Source organism: Vombatus ursinus, unplaced genomic scaffold (genome assembly GCF_900497805.2).
Source record: "Vombatus ursinus unplaced genomic scaffold, bare-nosed wombat genome assembly UNPS02010548.1, whole genome shotgun sequence".
NCBI lineage: Eukaryota > Metazoa > Chordata > Mammalia > Diprotodontia > Vombatidae > Vombatus > Vombatus ursinus.
In genome coordinates this window covers 16,030,034-16,048,676 of record NW_020950326.1, presented here as the reverse complement: position 1 = coordinate 16,048,676, position 18,643 = coordinate 16,030,034, and the positions used below count along the sequence as shown (strand labels likewise).

General features: G+C 35.1%; 1 protein-coding gene across 3 annotated transcripts in view; it reads left to right on the top strand.

The window, feature by feature from the left end:
* Window positions 1-18,643, top strand: part of WDR33 (WD repeat domain 33) — a 112,829-nt gene that overhangs the window by 80,634 nt on the left and 13,552 nt on the right. For all 3 annotated transcript variants that reach the window (XM_027854736.1, XM_027854735.1, XM_027854737.1), the window contains exons 8-15: window positions 6,186-6,312; window positions 7,855-8,009; window positions 8,167-8,245; window positions 8,732-8,842; window positions 9,434-9,528; window positions 11,952-12,038; window positions 12,453-12,592; window positions 17,653-17,805. In XM_027854736.1, coding sequence (XP_027710537.1) covers window positions 6,186-6,312; window positions 7,855-8,009; window positions 8,167-8,245; window positions 8,732-8,842; window positions 9,434-9,528; window positions 11,952-12,038; window positions 12,453-12,592; window positions 17,653-17,805 — 947 coding nt within the window. The remainder of the gene's footprint in view (window positions 1-6,185; window positions 6,313-7,854; window positions 8,010-8,166; window positions 8,246-8,731; window positions 8,843-9,433; window positions 9,529-11,951; window positions 12,039-12,452; window positions 12,593-17,652; window positions 17,806-18,643) is intronic.

Below are 18,643 nucleotides of genomic sequence, written 5' to 3'. Positions count from 1 at the left end.
ACTACTACTACTACTACTACTACTACTACTACTACTACTACTACTACAGTGGTACTTCCATGTTAAATTGCTCCATGAAATATGTTTCATGTTGCCATGTGATACCTTACTGTTACCTTCATCCCTTTTTTTTTTTTTAAGTTACCTACAGTTTTCAGGTTCTTAATATCTAGCTATCTAAGTCATTTAGATTACATTTTGAAATAAAATGCTTATATCAATAGGAAGAGCTTACATTCTTATATGATTCATGTAGATTTTTTCAAAGGCTCTAAATATGGTTGTGCCTTTACATATGCCAATTTAGATAGTGAAGACTATTTGATGTCTAAGGAGATGTTACCAGTTTAGAAAGCTTCATCTTTTGCCATTAGTATGCTCTTGGGTTTTCCTTTCATCAGAACAAGAAATAACCATGAGTGGTCCTGCCCTGATATTCTTCTGGAAGTCGGCAGATTTTTAATTCTGAAAAGAAAAGAAAAATAATAGTAAGTCCTTATAATACTATGTAGATATGTTTCCTTCTCTGGCCACCAACTAGTTGTGTTAACTCAAGCTAATCTCTGAACTTGGGGCCCTCAGTTTTGTCTTCCTACGATCTCTTCCATTTCAAAGATTGACTTTCTTCACCTGTAAAATAAAGGGGTTGAATTAAATTACTTCTAAGGTCTCTTTTAGTTCCAGAGACATCCTATAATCGTTCCAAACATTTATTTGCAAGTTAGTAGTTTACAACTTCGGATAAATACAATTTAAAAATGCTTATATTTTCATTCCATGCCTCAAAAGTTCAAAATAAAAATGAAGTTAAGCAGTTTTTCAACCATACCTGGGTTATTTGCAAAATGCTGTGAGAAAATGCATTCATAGTTCCTTAGTTCATTTTCTTCTTCTTTGTCATTGGAAGATGCAATATAGCAGTAACTTGTTAACTCAGCTTATACATAGGATGAAGCATTGATCTAAGTAAAGAATTGGAGAGCATAGGTCAATTACTGGAGAATGTGTTCGGAGGGAGAGTGTTGTGCCAGATCTTAAACACTTTTTATTTAGACTCCCAAGTTGTAAATTACTGACTTACAAGGAACAAATAATTCCATTACTTGTTCTATGTATGACAGTGAGTGGCCCAGGGAATAGAGCACTGGACATGATATCAAGAAGACCTGAGTTCAAATTTGGCCTCAGACACTTACTGGCTCTTTCCTAGGTGAGTCACAACTTCTGTTTGCCTGAGTTTTCTCATCTGTCAAATGAGACTAATAATAGTACCTCTCATCCATGGTTGTTGTGAGGAAAAAAATAAGATATTTTCTAAAGCACTTTGTAAGCCTTAAGCACTATATAATTGCTAGCTATTACTACTACTACTATTATTATTATGAGGAGGAGGAGGAAAAGAAAGAGTAGGTCAGAGATTGCTTGGAAGTGTGGTTAATTTCCTTCCCCTTTCCCTCTTAGGTCCAATAACTTTTTTTTTAAAGTGTGCCTAATGAGTAGCCAAGGAAAGAATTTTTTTAATATACTGCCTTCCCTTTCACCCACAAAGTACTAGTCACTTTGCAAAATATTGTTAACGAACTGATACTGCCACAGTGTCAATTCTTTGGCCATGCCAACCAGTGAAATACATCTGAGTGATAGTAGCGCAACGATGGCTAGAAAGTGGAAGAATGTATTAAAAATCATGCATTTTTTTAGGGGCAGGTAGGTGGTGCAGTGGATAGAGTGCTGGCCCTGGAGTCAGGAGGACCTGAGTTCAAATCCAGTCTCAGACCAGACACTTGACACTTACTAGTTGTGTGACTCTGGGCAAGTCACTTAACCCAGTTGCCTTTAAAAAAAAAAGAATCATGCGTTTTTTTAGGACAGCTTGAAGTTTTGATTTGACTATTGACGCTTTAAATGTGAGATCCTTGTCTAGTCATTACTGAATAATCATACTGTTGGAGGAGATAAATCTTAATAATTTTGACTTTCTACCTATAAAGAAAACCAGAAGAAAGAAGGTTGCAGCTTAAAGGTACTCCTTGGAGAGGCAAAGAAAAGAGCTGATTTTATGCTGTGCTCAAAGGCAACAAGAAGCATTATTTCAAGCAACAGTTCGTCATCCTGTAGTGCGTGGTGATAATAAATATTTTCAAAAATACCATGAAAAAAATTGCAACTCATGCACCAAATTGGTTGTAGAACATTAAGATGGAGAACTTTGTAAGACCCTCCGAATTATATGAGCATTCTCTCTAATACCCGGACTTAAGGAAAGATGTGGGAAATTAAGAGAGCATGGGGAGAAATATATCAGAAAGCATGGGCCAGAAAGAAATGACAAAAGGCCAAAAGCTTGTAGTGTACACAAAAATATGACATCATTACATAATGAATTCTTTTTCTGAAAAAAAAAAAAAATTAGGCAATGTACATGGTAGGCAGTATAATGAAATTGGTTATATTTTAACAGGAAAAAACCCTTATTGTGGAAGTCACCTATGAATTAGCTGTCTGTGTACTGTCAAGCCGCTCATTTGATTAAGATCAGAATTAGTAAACAAAAGACAGAATAATCAGAAAATAGATAAAATTTAACCAATTCTATTGGTAAATCAAGGTCAAGTGATTTTGAAAAATGGATAATGGACAGCAGAAGTGAAAAACGTGACCACAATTGTAATAATTTTATAACATTAAACTAATGTAAACCAATTGCCATATCAAAACCAAAAAGACCTAAAAAACCCTTCGGATGGGAAACACTTCACTTACTTGCCAAGCAGAAAGAGATGCTAACTAAAGGCATTACCACTTTAGAATATGATCTCAATTTTGAGATTTTAGGAAAAAATAAGATGATTCAGTATGAATTATATTACCTCATAAAACAAAGAGAAACAATAGAGGGTAAAGCCAGTTTGCCGAAACACTGGAAAGAGATCCAACTGAGAAAAATCAAGCCAGGGCTTTTTAAGGATGAAAATGGTAAGAACAGCAACAAAAAGAAAAATGGAAAAGATCTACAAAGGTTTTCTTAATGAATTTTTTTAAATCATTAAGGACAATGCAATTAACACAAATGAACTTTAAGTATAATGGTGGATGTGCTTATAGAAGAAGTGGAAATGGCACTGGCAAGAATAAATATTGGAAAACCAACTGGGTTGAACTGAGTGTACACAGGTCCATATTTGTGGCTACAGAAGAGATCTGTAACAATTCTGAGGGTTGTTGAGGGATAATTCGCAAGTTAACCGAAAAATACCAAGGTTTAGAAAACAATTTCAGCTATCTACCTATATTGCTTAGAAAACAATCTCAGCTATCTGCCTATATTGCTACATTGCCATCTGTTTAAAAACTTTATGAGAATTATCTGCAATTGCATTACCTTGATGAGATTATCAGTAGGAAACAAGCAGACTTTTACAAGTAATACAACATTTATCATCTTTCTAAATATGATGTAGAATAGAGGTGTCATGCTTGTACAAAATTCCTGAGTGCAGCCAGAACCAGATTAATTGGGAAATGTTTAACAAAATGACAGTAAATATGACATAGATAACATTAATTTGGTTTTCTAAGTCAATTTGTGGCTTTCTGGGTTCTGTTTCTGTCTGAATTTGACACCACTGACCTGTGGAATATAAGCTCCCACTTTGCTTTCATCATTTAATGAAAAGACATTTGGCTTGGTAGAGCAAAACACTTTAAAAACTCTCTTGTAACAAGTCATATCATTTACATATCAAAATCATTTAAGATTCATTTAAAGATACAAGAGAAATAACTTGTTCAACCATTCTCTGACAAGAAATGTCAGCTGAGGCATAAAGCAAGACAGTGTATGCTTGCCAAATGTTTTTGCCATTGGGATGGAAGAGATCTTTTGCAGTGTGTATATTGAAGGATTCCATGTGGATAGTGAGGTCTTCCAGATGCTCCTGTTTGGAAATGACATTGTGCTGGTTGCATCAAACCCCAGAGGATTATGGGGGATCTGTAACCCTCTAAAAGAGTTTGGTCTGCTCATCCACATAGGAAAGATTAGTGAATGAAGAATATTTATTGCCCAGATTATGACATTCTGTTCAATAGAGCTTGTTTGTCAGTATGTATTATCTGGGACAGACAATTCAAATGGACAGTTAGTTGGGCCAAGAATTAAACAGGAGATGGAGACTGGGCTGGATTACACTGTGACTAGGAAACTGCAAGCTCTTTAGTAAACTTCATCTTCTCCCAGAAACAAAGGCCTCTCTTTTTAAAAAACAATATTCTACTAGTGTATCGTTGCATTAGAAAACAACGGAGAGACATGTACGGAGTGTGTATAGGCTGGAACATATTACCCATGAGCAACTATAAAGACTACCATGAATAAAGATGTCATGAAGTAAAAGTATGATGAGAGAAGATAGGCTTGTCATGTGATGAAGGATGACAAGTAGATAACCCAAGTGCTCCAATGGTATTCTCAGGGTGTCAGGAAAAAGCAAGGAGGGCCCTCAATATATTGAATATACCACTTTTGGTAAACTTTTGTGAAATGGCTAACTGTTGCATAGGTTAGGCAGCTGTGGATGGATTGCAACCTGCATTCTTGGAGGGTACATTCATATTCATGAGATTTCAGGGTTGTCATAGGGAGGAAAGATCGTGGATATATCCCCCTTGATTAATAATTGGTGGGAATTGATAGAATTGGACCATTTACACACTTTGGGAGTCGATTCAGATAAAAATATTTTTGAATGATTTTGAAATGCAGTAGTTTCTTTTGGATGTACACTTTGTTCCCAATCAGTACCCAAAGGTTAAATTTTTTTAACCATTTTTCCTAAGGGTATTCTAGTCCTCAGAAAATTAGCAGTATGCATAGACCTACTTTTTTGATATATATATATCAATCATATATGTGCTCCTGTAAGTGGAATTTTTAAAAATCAGAACCTGTTAATGTAGATCACAATTTCCCAAGTGAAGACTTAAGTATTATTGGATCTTCATTTGACAGTAGTGCCTGACCCTTTAAGCTTCTCTGTGCTATATGCCTCATGGTCAAATTGAAGGAAGTGGAGAACATTGTATTTCAAATTTTTTTTTATTTTAATTAACTTCCTTCTTTTGAGTAGTTGCAAATAATATCACTTTTATAATCTTCCCTTCTTTTTCCTATTTTTTTCCTGTCCTCATCTTTTTCTCTTGTGTTTCTTTCTAAAGTTGAAAGATATTAGTGGCTATGCTTGAAATTGGGAGTTGCGAGAGAGATGGGGAGATTTCTGATTATTTTTTAAATTTAAGTTGCAAGTAAATATTTTTCCTTTTAGTAAACTTGCCATTGAAAGGAAATTCATCATATCTTTTTGTAAGACAAAGAATCCTCCTGCTTTTTTTTTTTTTTACAACTTTGTAAGTCTTGATTTTCATATATTGATTTTTCATTTAAGAAGCATTCAGCATGGCCTAGTGGATAGAGAGCTAGCCTCAGAGCTAGGAAGACCTGGGTTCAAGTCCTGCCTCTAACATATACTGTCAGCGTGACTTTGAATAAGCCCCTAACCTATCAGGACTCCAGGTACATCTCTATGACTATAAATTGGAAAGAAGCTTCATGGTAGAAGAGCATTGCTCATAACATTCTGGGCATTCTTTATAACAATGAATTCAGTGATCCAGTCCTTAACACATAAAAAAAGATGAAGCAAGGATTTTACAAAAGGATGGAAAACTTTGAGGTGTTTGACATGAGGGGGAAATGGTTGTGAAACAGTTATGAACTAGTTAATAAACAATTTTGACAAAAACACTGTGATGCAGAATGAGCTGCTTATGCCTTATTTTTACACCTTAATAAAACTTGGACCAGTCTGTCAAAGAGCCTCAATTCTACCACTAGCTAGTGGGAATGGTATGTAGTTAGTCTCATATTGCTTTTATGTGGCTTTGTCCTTCAGAGGGACGAACAACTCCGGATTCCTAGCACCATAAGGTGTTTGACTATTAACAAATGATTTTGGAATGATAAGACCAAAGGTGTCATCTCCAAAAAATAAGATTTAGGGTCATTTAGTGCAGAAGTGAAAAATAAATGTTTAGAAGGTCCTTTCACATCTTCTTATACTGTTAGATTGTAACTTTAAAAAATTTTAATTATTAGGTTATTTAATTGACTTTTGTGTTTCCAACAGGGCATGGTGCAGATGTGAAATGTGTAGACTGGCATCCAACAAAAGGTTTAGTAGTTTCAGGAAGTAAAGATAGTCAACAGCCAATTAAGTTCTGGGATCCAAAGACTGGGCAGAGCCTGGCAACACTGTAAGTGAGAGGAGCAAAGCACTCTTAATTTATCAGTTTGTTTGTAATGTTTAACTATTTCTTGTTGGCAGATTTTCCTGGAAAGGTAATCATGGCAGTTTAGTGAAATAGGATGCTTTGGGGTTAGTTTGGATAACTGATTTGTTTCATTAGGTTTCTGTATTAAATATTCTCCATCCACCATGTGAAACAAACTTTTGTTCTGTCTTCCACATTTGTTTCAATTTCATTGATGCCAATTAAAGAATAGTATTACCCATGCAGTTCATTGTTTCACTTACCTGTTTATCATTGAACAATGGAAGGTGTAATCATTTACATTAGTTAGCAGAAAAAGCACCACTTTCTCCTTACTGTCCCTTCTGATAAGATGTCATCTTTATATTTGTAGCCCAATTATTATCATGACTGATGAGTATTTCACGAGCTCTTGTTGGAGTTATATGGGCAGATTTGTATTATGGACAGTATCTGCACTATAATAAGAATATGCTATAGGCACTGTTTGATAATATTTCTACAAATAGCTGATGTTTATATGGTACTTTAAATACGTTGTTTCATTTGATACTCACATTTCCATTGTGAGATAGGTATCATAGGTGTTATTATCTTCATGTTACACATGAAGAAATTGGGTTTTGAAGGCTATCACTTGCCCATGGTCACACAGCCAGTAAGAGTCAGTGACAGAATTTGAACTCATGTTTTCCTGATTCCCAGTCCAGTGCTCATTATACTGCTTCCCTTAAAATCTGAATAATAAAGGACTTGAGAGGTTTTATGAGATCAAACCCTATCTATAACAGTATTCTGATAGTCAAAGTGAATTATCTTACATGTCATTTAGATTGGTCTTAAGTGTCCTGTAACCATGTGGTTAAGTTGTCTTATCAAGGCCAGTGTCGCAGAGTAGAGTCAGGAAGTATCTCTCTCCCTTTACAGAGATGGGATTTGGAACATTGCCTGTAGTATTGGACCTGGAGTTGAAAATTCCTTAGTTCAGATCTTGTCTCAGGCATTTATTAGCTATATGACCCTGGGCAAGTCACTTAACTTCTCTAACCCTTAATTTCTTTATCTGTAAATTGGGGATAATAATAGTATCTACTTCACATTTGTGAGGATCAAATGGGATAACATATGTAAAGTACTTTGTAAGCTTTAAAGTATTAGATCAATGTTAGTAGGTATTATTTATTTCTTTGTTCATATGCTCTACAGATCAACTTTTTACCTCAGATTGAAGCTTTTCTGCTCTTTAGCCTTGTTAATACAAAACCTAAGGAGTCACCTTTCTCTGGTGTTTGTCCATTTGACTGTCTTTCCAAAAACAGACTTCTATTACCTGTGGTATCTGGAAGTAAATAATGCTGGAGTTCAAATTCCTATAATAAATGCTCAGTTTATTACTTTTCACCACATGCCCTTCTAATCTTGGTGCTGTTATTTCTGAATTGAAAAGGTAGTTATCTTGTTTTGTTATGTTTTCTTAAATTTCAGGGACTCTGCTAATTTGTTTCATTGGCAATTTGTTTCTAGGCATGCCCATAAAAACACTGTTATGGAAGTTAAATTAAATCTCAATGGCAATTGGCTACTTACAGCATCCCGGGACCACCTCTGTAAACTTTTTGACATTAGAAATCTAAAAGAGGAGCTTCAGGTCTTTAGAGGGCATAAGAAAGAAGCCACAGGTCAGTGACCACATTTGTAATTTTTGATCAAGATGCTATAGATAATCTATAGCATTCTCAACCACCTAACTTGTTGTTTTGATCTCAGTTTAAAGAGACTCCAGCTTTATGCAGTGTATTCTTTGTTATAATTGTTTCTTTTATTTGTATTTTACAGCGGTAGCCTGGCATCCTGTTCATGAAGGTCTTTTTGCTAGTGGAGGATCGGATGGTTCTTTATTGTTCTGGCATGTTGGGTATGTAATATTTCCTGAGAAAATTTATAATTTTGTGAGGATGTTAGAACTAAAATGCAGCCTTCCTACTCTGTGGCTCTGTATTCACTGTCAAATTCTACATCTGTAAATATCAATTTCTAAGCCTAGCCTAGGATAGAAAATTTAAAATCTCTTTTGTTATTAATGTTTGAGAAAAGGATAGAATACATTATTTTTGTGTTAGAGAGATATATTAGCATTATTTCTTAATATCAGGTAAAATTTCAGATTTTTTTTTATTCAGGTATTACTTGTATCTCATTAACACGTACATGGAACTGTCGATAAACCTGGGAGAAAATAGTTTAGCAGAATGTCTGGCACGTAGTATGTGCTCAATAAATGTTGACTATATGCTGAAATAAGCATATTGAAGAACAGTTTAAGAAAATCAAAAGAAAATGTCTGTTTTCAACTTATATGAAAAAAATTTACCTATATAAAATTTTTGTATTGTGGTTTTAGGGTGGAGAAGGAAGTAGGTGGAATGGAGATGGCCCATGAAGGAATGATCTGGAGTTTAGCTTGGCATCCTCTTGGACATATTCTCTGTTCAGGATCAAATGACCATACCAGGTAATTTTAGGTACTAAGAAATTTCAAGGAATAACTTTATCTACATGATGGCAATGAAAATCATATAATTGCATGACTCTCAAGTGTATTTTATACTTTAATACAATATTATGTTTTATAATTATTTTATTCTTTTAAACTGATCTTTTTAACTTTTTAATTGCTGTAAGAGATTGGCTCTTTGGGAGGGGGAAGATGAATGTGTGTACGTTATGTTTCAAGAGTATTAGTGTCATTTTAAACTTTAATCACTTGAAACTTCACTAAGGCTTTTCAAATACCCTGTGTATGGAGAAATGTTGGTAACTTAAACCAAATGGTATTAATAAAAATTAAAAGAAAAAAATAAAATCAGTATAAGACAGGGATAATGTAAATCTTTTTTCTCATATCTATATCTCTAGTTTTTTCACATGTATTTAAAACTGATTTGGACTAAACTAAAAAAAAGACTTTGTATTTACTGTTTGGGTTTTAAAAGGATAATCCCTTATAAGAAAAAAAAGTAGTAAGCGATAGCCTTATATTCAACTTCTTAATACCCAGAAATAGAATTGAAGCCATACTTTTTTTTCCTTTTTCCTTGCATAGCAAATTCTGGACTAGAAATAGGCCTGGAGATAAAATGCGGGATCGTTATAACCTGAACCTACTCCCTGGAATGTCAGAAGATGGAGTAGAGTATGGTGAGTATACTCATTCCTCTTTTTTGTGCAGCTGCAGTTTTTCAAAATAATGTCATGAAGAAACTTGGTGAAAGAAGTGGGTGAGACAGTAAAAATTAGTTTCTGCTCTGTAGTTCCAGAAACCTTTAATTTACCAGTGAGGAAGAAGTATGGTTTATCAATTGGAAATACGCATAGAAATTTACTGAAAGACACTACTCTGATATCTCATCATAATCTTTTATCTTGCTATTACTTCCTCTTCCTCATTCTTCCTAAATCTGTTCTTTATCCTCATTGTGACTTTCAATTCCTGTATCCCCTCAGTACTATATCAGATATCTGATCTGACCCTATTCTTTTTCTATCTTCTCAATTCTTGACTTCTTGGTGAACCAGTTCAATTCTACCCTATCTTCTGCTGTTGAATCCTTTGTTCCCTTTTCTTATCACTGATCATATCTTGTCAAACCTCATCCCTGGATTACTTTCACTATCTCCCTCCTTCATTTTTGCTCACTTGTGGCTGAAAAGAACTGGAGTCAGGCATCTCAACTGGACCTTTAATCCAGCAAAACAATCCTACTTCTCCTCCCTAATTGACTCAGCACTTTGGCTATTCTTCTCAAGTCTCTCATTCTACTTTCTTCTCTGTTTCCCTTTATTCAAGACTTCTTTTCATATGTCGCCAAAAATATACAGGTCATTTTTCAAGAACTCCCTCTTTTCCGCTCTTCATTTCACATTCCTCTGACGTCATTCCCTACTATTTCCTCTTGCACTCTAGTCTCTGATAGTTAGGTCACCTTTCTCCTTGTCAAGGTCAACCCTTTCACATGTGCCTTTAATCTTACCCCTTCCAATTTTCTCTAGTAAATTGCCCCTACCACTTTTTAATCTTCATTCTTTATTTACCTGTTCCTTTCCCACTACCTACAAACATGCCAAAGCCTTCCCCATCATTATAAAACACTCACTAGTTCCAGTCATGCCTGCCAGCTATTGCCCTATTTGTCTCTTCCTCTTCTTAGCTAAACTCCTTGAAAAAGCTGTCTGCACTTGGTAATTCCATTTTCTCTCATCACACACTCTTAATTTCTCTGCAGTCTGGTGTTTGATCTCATCATTCACCTGAAACTGTTCTGTCCAAAGTTGCTAGTGACGTTTTACCTAGCAAATCCAGTGTCCTTTTCTCTATGCTTATTATTGTTGATCTTTTCAGTCTTTTTTGCCGAATTTCCATCTATATCATGTCCCTTAACTATAAGTGTTGCCCAAGATTCTGTCCTGGACCCTCTTCTTTTCTCTCTGTATTCTTTCACTTGGTGATCTTATCAGTTCTTATGTTTTCAACTATCCTCTCTATGCAGATTATTTCTGGATCTGTTTATCCAACACTAACCTCTGTCCTGAGTTCTAGTCCCATATCACTAAATGCCTTTTGGACAACTCAAAGTGGATATCTTCTAGGCATCTTGAACTCAACATGTCCATAATAGAACTAATTTTGCTACACAAATTCTCCCCTCTGAAGTTTCTTATCACTGTTGAGGGAATCTCCATTCCCCGAGTCATCTGGGTTTGCAACCTTAGTGTGATCTTGGATGCCTATATCTTGCTTATTGTAAGCCCACACATCCTAATTTTTGCTAAATCTTTATTGTTTCTACTTTCACAGCATTTTTTTATATGTTCCTCTCTCTCCACTCATAGTAACCATCTGAGTTTAGGTCCTCATACCAACTATTGCCTTAACTATTGCAATGGTTTTTTTGTTTGTTTTTTAGGCAGTTGGAGTTAAGTGATTTGCCCAGGGTCACACAGCTAGTAAGTGTGAAGTGTTTAGTCTGAGGCCAGATTTGAACTCAAGTCTTCCTGACTACAGGACTGGTGCTCTATCCACGGCACCACCTAGCTGCCCCCTGCAATGGTTTTTAAATCAGTTCTTTATATTGAATCTTTCCCCACTCTACTTTTAACATATGTGTGCCCTGCTACATACTCTGTGGTCCATCTATACTCGCCATCTTGCTGTTTCTCACATGAAATACTCCTATTTCCCATTTTTGTGCTTTTGCATGGGCTCTCCCCTCTTCCTGGAATGTTCTTCTTCCTTGCCACTGACTTAGAATTCTTGGCTTTTCTTCCTTTTTTTTTCTTGGCTTTCTTTAAGGCTCAGATCCAACCACCTCCTCTGAGAGCACTTTTCCAGTCTCCACAGTGCTATTTCCTTCAGCTCTAAAACTTCTATCTACTCTGTATTTATGATATATATGTTGATTTATGTTGGTTGTTTCCTCCATTAGAATATAGGTTTCTTCAGAGAAGGGATTTTCTTTTTTCTTTGTATCTGTAGCTCTTAGCCCAGTGTTTGGCATAGTAAATATTTACTAAATCCTTCTTGGATGATTGCTGATTGATTAATAATATATTGTTATCTGCAGATGACCTTGAGCCTAATAGTCTGGCAGTTATTCCTGGGATGGGAATACCGGAGCAGTTAAAACTAGCAATGGAACAAGAGCAAATGGGTAAGACGTGGAAATTATGCCTAGAAAGCTTACTTTTGTTTTTGTCATCGTTTTTTTGGTGAGGTAATTGGGGTTAAGTGACTTGCCCAGAGTTACATAGCTAGTGAGTATTATGTGTCTGAGGGCGGATTTGAACTCAAGTCCTCCTGACTTCAGGGCTGGTGCCCTATCCACTGTACCACCTAGCTGCCTTGAAAGCTTACTTTTGAAACCATTTTGTAGGTATTGGCCCCATCTCTTTGATCTCCTTAAATTATAAATTCATTAAAAATGGTATCTTTAACAGTAGGTCCCCAAAAGTACTGATAAATAATCATCATAATGAACTCTTTTATAAAGGTAGAGAAATGGACAGCTTTTTTTTGTTTATTTTATATATGAGAAGTTCTGAACTTATTATCTTCATGCTTACAGGGAAAGATGAGTCAAATGAAATAGAAATGACCATTCCAGGATTAGACTGGGGAATGGAGGAGGTAATGCAAAAGGACCAAAAGAAGGTGCCACAAAAAAAAGTTCCTTATGCAAAGCCTATTCCAGCTCAGTTCCAACAAGTAAGTATGGGAATATCAATCTTTATTTATAACAAAATCTGTATTCAACGATGAGATACTTTTTTAAAAGTACTATTATTAACAGTTAATCTCTTTGAATTGTATTTGACCTGTTGCCAATAAAAATATTATTTCTCTTATTTTATTTAAGCATTCATTTAAAAATTTTCAGCTTCAAATCCTCTTCCTTGCTCCAACCTTTCCCCCATCCATTGAAAAGGCAAACAATATGATTCCCATTTAACATGTGAAGTCATGCAAAACATTTCTGTATTGGCCATGTTGTCCCCCAAGGTGAAAAAAAAGGAAAGAAAAATAAAATGAAAACAAATATGCTTTACTATACACTCAGTTCATCAGTTCTCTCTCTGGAGGTGGATAGCATTTTTCAACATGAGTCCTTTGGAATTGTCATGGATCATTGTACTAATCAGGGTAGCTAAGTCTTCCACAGTTAATCATTGTTACAGTATTGCTATTGTATACAATGATCTCCTGGTTCTGCTCACTTTACTTTGCATCAGTTCATATAAGTCTTCCCAGGTTTTTCAGACACCATCCTGTTTGTCATTTCTTATAGCGTAATCATATTTCATCACAATCATGTAACACAGTTTGTTCAGCCATTCCCTGATTGATGGGCACCACCTCGAGTTTCAATTGTTTACCACCACAAAAAGAGCTACTCTAAATATTTTTGTACTGCATGTGCATAAAGGGTGTATATGGTCCTTTCCCTTTTTCTTTGATCTTTTTGGGATATAGACTTTAGTAGTGGTATTGCTGGGTCAAAAGGTATGCAAATTATACTATAAAAACAATAATTATCAAAACAATTTGGTATTGGATAAGAAATAGAGTGGTGGGTCAGTGGAATAGATTAGGTATACAATATACAGAAAAAAATGACCACAGTGATCTACTGTTTGATAAATCCAAAGATAAAGCTTTTGGGACAAGAACACACTATTCAATAAAAACTGCTGGGATAACTGGAAAGCAGTCTGGATGAAACTAGGCACACTCCAACATCTCATACCATATATCAAGATAAACTTAAAAATAGGTACATGATTTAACCATAAAGGATGGTTATCATAAACAAATTGAAGGTGCATGGAAAAGAAGGGAAGAATTTATGACCAAATAGGAGATAGTGAAGATCTGGGAGTGGGGGGAGTGGGGGAGGGGAAGAGATGATGAATAATTTTGATCACATTAAATTAAAAGGTTTTTGTACAAGTAAAACCATTGCAGCCAAAATTAGAAGGAGAGCAGGAATGGGGAAAAAATTTGTGTCAGGTTTCTTCAATAAGGGTTTCAATTTCTCAAATATATAAGGAATCAAGCCAAATTTATCAAATAAGAGCAATCCTCAATTGCTTTAAAGGTCAAAGAATACAAACAAGCAGTTTACAGAAGAAATCAAAGCTATCAATAGTCATATTAAAAAATGCTCTAAATCATTATTTATTAGAGAAGTGTGTATTAAAACAACTCTGAGGTACCATCTTATACCTCTATCCTATTTTTCCTATTTATCCTTCTTTCTCTCTTTTTACTCTCTCCCTTCCTCCAAAGTCTGTTTTACTTCTGACCACTGCCTCCCTTTATATGTCCTCCTCCTTATCACCTCCTCCCTCTGCCCCCTGCCCAATTCCCTTTCCCTCCAGCTTTGGATGAGAAGGATTTCTATAAATGTGTGTGTGTGTGTGTGCGCGCGCATGCACACACACACACGCGCACACACACACTATTCTTCCTTCTTTGAACCAGTTCATATGACAGTAAGGTTCAAGCATTGCCCAGTCCCAGTATTTTTCCCTTCATTGTAAAAACCCTTCCTTGTTTGCCTATTCTGTGTGAGATAAATTTCTCCATTCTTTCTCTCCCTTGCTCCTTCTCCCAGTGCATCCCTCTTTCTGACTCCTCCATTTTTCTTTTGAAATCTTTCCAATATGATTAGCTCCCACCTGTGCCTCTATGTAGACTTTGTCTAATAAGCTGTTTTAATGATGATAATCTTCTTGGGGGTTACATGTATGATCTTCCTATGTAGGAATGTACAAAATTTAATCTTAAGTCCTTTATGATTTGTCATTCATGTTTACCTTTTTATGCCTTTCTAGAATTTTGGGTTTGAATGTCAAATTTTCTATTCAGCTTTGGTCTTTTCATCAGGAATGCCTGGAAATCCTTTTCTTTCATTAAATTTTTTGTCCATTTTTCAGGGATTAAACTCAGTTTTGCTGGGTAGGTGAATCTTGGTCGTAATCCTCATTCCTTTGCTTTCAGGAATATCCTGTTCCAAGCCCTCTACTCCTTTATTGTTGTAGCTGCTAAATCTAGTGTAATCCTAATTGTGACTACAATATCTGAATGTTATTTTTTTTTTGTTTGTTTGTTTTTACTACTTGAAGCATTTTCTCCTTGACCTGGGAGCTCTGGAATTTTGTTATAATATTCCTGGGAGTATTCTTTTTGGAATCTCCTTCAGGAGGTAGTGGATTTTTTCATTTTTGGTTTTCTCCTCTAGTTCTCAGCTCGGTATTTTCCCTTTATAATTTTTTGCAATATGATGTCTAGGCTCTTTTTTTGATCATGGCTCCATGTAGTCCAGTGATTCTTAAATTTTCTCTCTTCTATCTGTTTTCCAGGTCAGTTTTTTTTTTCCCAATGAAAATTTCACACTTTCCATTTTTTTTTTATTTGTTTGACTTTGTTTCATTTTTTCTTGATGTCTCATGTAGTCATTAGCTTCCAATTGCCCAGTTCTTATTTTTACTTTCTTTACTGAGTTTTTGCACTTTTTTTTTCCAGTTGGCCAATTCTGTCTTTTAAGGAGTTATTTTCTTCAGTATGGTTTATTTTACCTCTTTTACTATTTGGATAATTCTACTCATTCAGGATTTATTTTCTTCAGTATTTTTTGTGCTTCTCCTACCAAGCTATTAATTCTCTTTTCATATTTTTTTTTGTGTTGCTGTCATTTCTTTTCTCAATTTTTTCTCTACTATTCTAATTCGATTTTTAAAAGTTTTTTTTTTTGCTCTTTTTTTTAAAATCTCTTTAACTCTCTTAGTAATTCTTGTTGAGCTTGTTTCCAATCTGCAATTTTTCTTTGAGGCTTTGCTTATAGATTTTTTTTAAGTCATTGCCTTCTCCTGAATTTTCCTTGAGTTTCCCTATCACCATCAGAGCTTTTTATTATCAGGTTTTTTTTTTGTTGTTGTTTTCTCATTTTTCTAGCCTATTTCTTGAATTTTGACATTATGTTAGAGTTTAACTCTGTACCACTGGAGTACGGGTGAGGGTAGGGTTACTATCCCAAGCTTTAGGCTTTTTTGTCCTACTGTTGTTACAGCTAATTCTGGGGGCCTGTAAACTTTCAGTACTTCCAGTACTTGTGATGTGGGGAGAGGTGTGGTCACTGCTCTCCTGGTCTCCTTTTTGGTCCTTGCCCAGGTAGGGCTTCAGTTTTCTTACATTTATAACTCCTCTCCTCCCTACAACTATGATCTGTACCCAGGTTGGGCCTTTGCTCCCCTGTGACTTCAAGCTTTCCTCTCTCCTCTGGAACTGTGACCTGGAATTGAGTAAAGGGCAATGGAGTTGCCAAATGGCACCTGGTCCTGTGCCCAGTACTAGCACAGGTATCCACTGTGAATCTTTGTTGTCAGATCTTGAGTCTCTTTATTATTTCTGGGCAGTGAGTACTCCTGGTACAGTGTTGCTGTTATACAACATCTAAGGCCCACAGGTGGTGTTGCTACTATACTGTGTTCCTGATTAACCCTCACTGCAGTGCCACAGACCTCTCCTTCTGTTTCAAGTTGTCCTGGGCTGGAAAAATGCACCACCCCAACCTTTTGTTGACTCTGCTGCTTTAGAATTTGATTTGACTTGTTTATTTTAAAGTTTTTTAAAGGGAAATGTTGGGAAAACTTGGATGGAATGCTCCCTTTATTCCACCGTCTTGATTCTTATCTGCCACAAATTCCTTTGGAGAATTCTCATTGTCATTTATGTACATCATCTATCTATGTATTTTGCTTCTGTTTGACCCAAGTTATTCATTACATTTGTGACAAACTCTTAACTCTAGCTGTCATTTATGTTATTGTAGTCATTGTGTATATTATTCTTTTTGTTTTACCTTAATTTAGCATCAGTTTATTCAAGTCTTATCACGTGTTTTGGAATTCTGCATATTTGCTGTTTTTATGACATCATAGTATTCCATTGCATTAATTTTTTGTTTTATTTTAAAGAGTTTTATTAATGTCTTTTGTTTTTGCCTAACATTCATTTCCAGCTATTCTAACCTCCAGGGCACTGTCCCTTCTAACAAAATAAAAACAGAAGTAAAATTAGTTCTGGTTACTTTGCTTCAGTTCAAACAAGCTTTCCTGTTTCTCTGAATTCCTAGTTAATTTTTTCATATAGCTCAGTAATATTAAATTCTTTTCCCATGCCACGTTGAGGGGACCCCATTTTTGTTTCCAGTTTGTTATCCATTATGCTGCTATTTTGTTGTCTATAGTGGTTTTTTTTTTCCTGGAAATTGGCCATAACATTTCACTTCACTTAGTTAACTTTTTTTATTCTCCACTCAAACAGAGATCCAGGCTATACTTCCATATCACTAGGACCTTAACAATAGGGAAACAGCTTAAGCTGACATTATTTATATCCTCCTTATAACTTCTTTAACTTTCCTCCTATACAAAGAATATGAACCTATTAATGACTTATAGATAAACTTTATATAATAGACAATCAAGGGGTTTTTTTTAAGCTTTTAACAGATTATTGGTTTCTAATTACAAATAAACTTATACATATCCTAGGTCACCTAAGGATTAGTATTAAATAAAAGTGTTATACCCTGGTGAACTGAACAAAGTCCAATTCTTCTGAATACATCACTGGCAGTGCAGAATTTTGTTATTAATTGAATACGTATAGCTCATATATATCAGGTTTTGTTTTTTAATGTAGTAATCAGGTTTTGTTTTGTTTTTTTAACTCTTTTTCTGTGTTTTTCTTTATCTTTTTAGGCCTGGATGCAGAACAAAGTTCCAATTCCTGCCCCAAATGAGGTACTAAATGACAGAAAAGAGGATATTAAACTTGAAGAAAAGAAAAAGACACAAGCAGAAATAGAGCAAGAAATGGCAACATTGCAGTACACTAACCCACAGCTTTTGGAGGTATGTGAGAAAGCCTCAGGTTTTCTTCATGTTTAACAATCAAGTGATATTCCTCTTTCTTTTATGGTGTCTTGTGAATATAAAAGTCAAAAGAGGGGAAGGAGGGAAGAAATTAATAAAATAGAGTATTATTATTACATAATGTTTAAGTCCAACCAACCATCTGTAAAGCATTTTAAAGTTAGTGTGTGTACCATTTCTAAATCTCAGTTTTTTTGTCAGAGAAGTTTATTGTGCTATTTACTTACTCAGTTGAACTTACTCAGTTGAACAGGTTTGTGAATTTCTGGCAAAATAGAACATTCCTTCTTATATTTAAACTTTTTTTCCTACGACATATCAGGAAAGATAAGGTAGTATATTAGTTTTACTTGTTTCCCTTACTCAGATGAATATAGGTCTATTTTTCCCACTAGCTAAATGAAAGGCAATCATTTTAAATTTTAATTAAAAAACAAATAAGTTTTAATTGATAGCTTTCGTTTTTACATCACCTACATTGCTCATGCTATCTCTCCCCCACCCCTTTCCAGAGAGCCATCCCTTATCATAAAGAAATTTTAAAAGAATGAAAAAGAAACAAAAGCTAGCTAATATAGCGAAAAAGGTCTTATATGTGGTATCCCACAGTCGTTTCTGCAAAGTATTCTATCTAAATTAATTTTGGAAGCCTGAGTGGTACTAATATTGGGGATTTCACAAATATTACTTTTTTTTTTTCCTGGAAAAAGGGACAGCAAGTCTTGCCATTCCTTTTACAAAGACTTTAAGGAATCAAGAAATGTATAAAATGAGAGTCTTTGTTCTAGAGAAGCTTATTTAACCAGTATTGTTACTA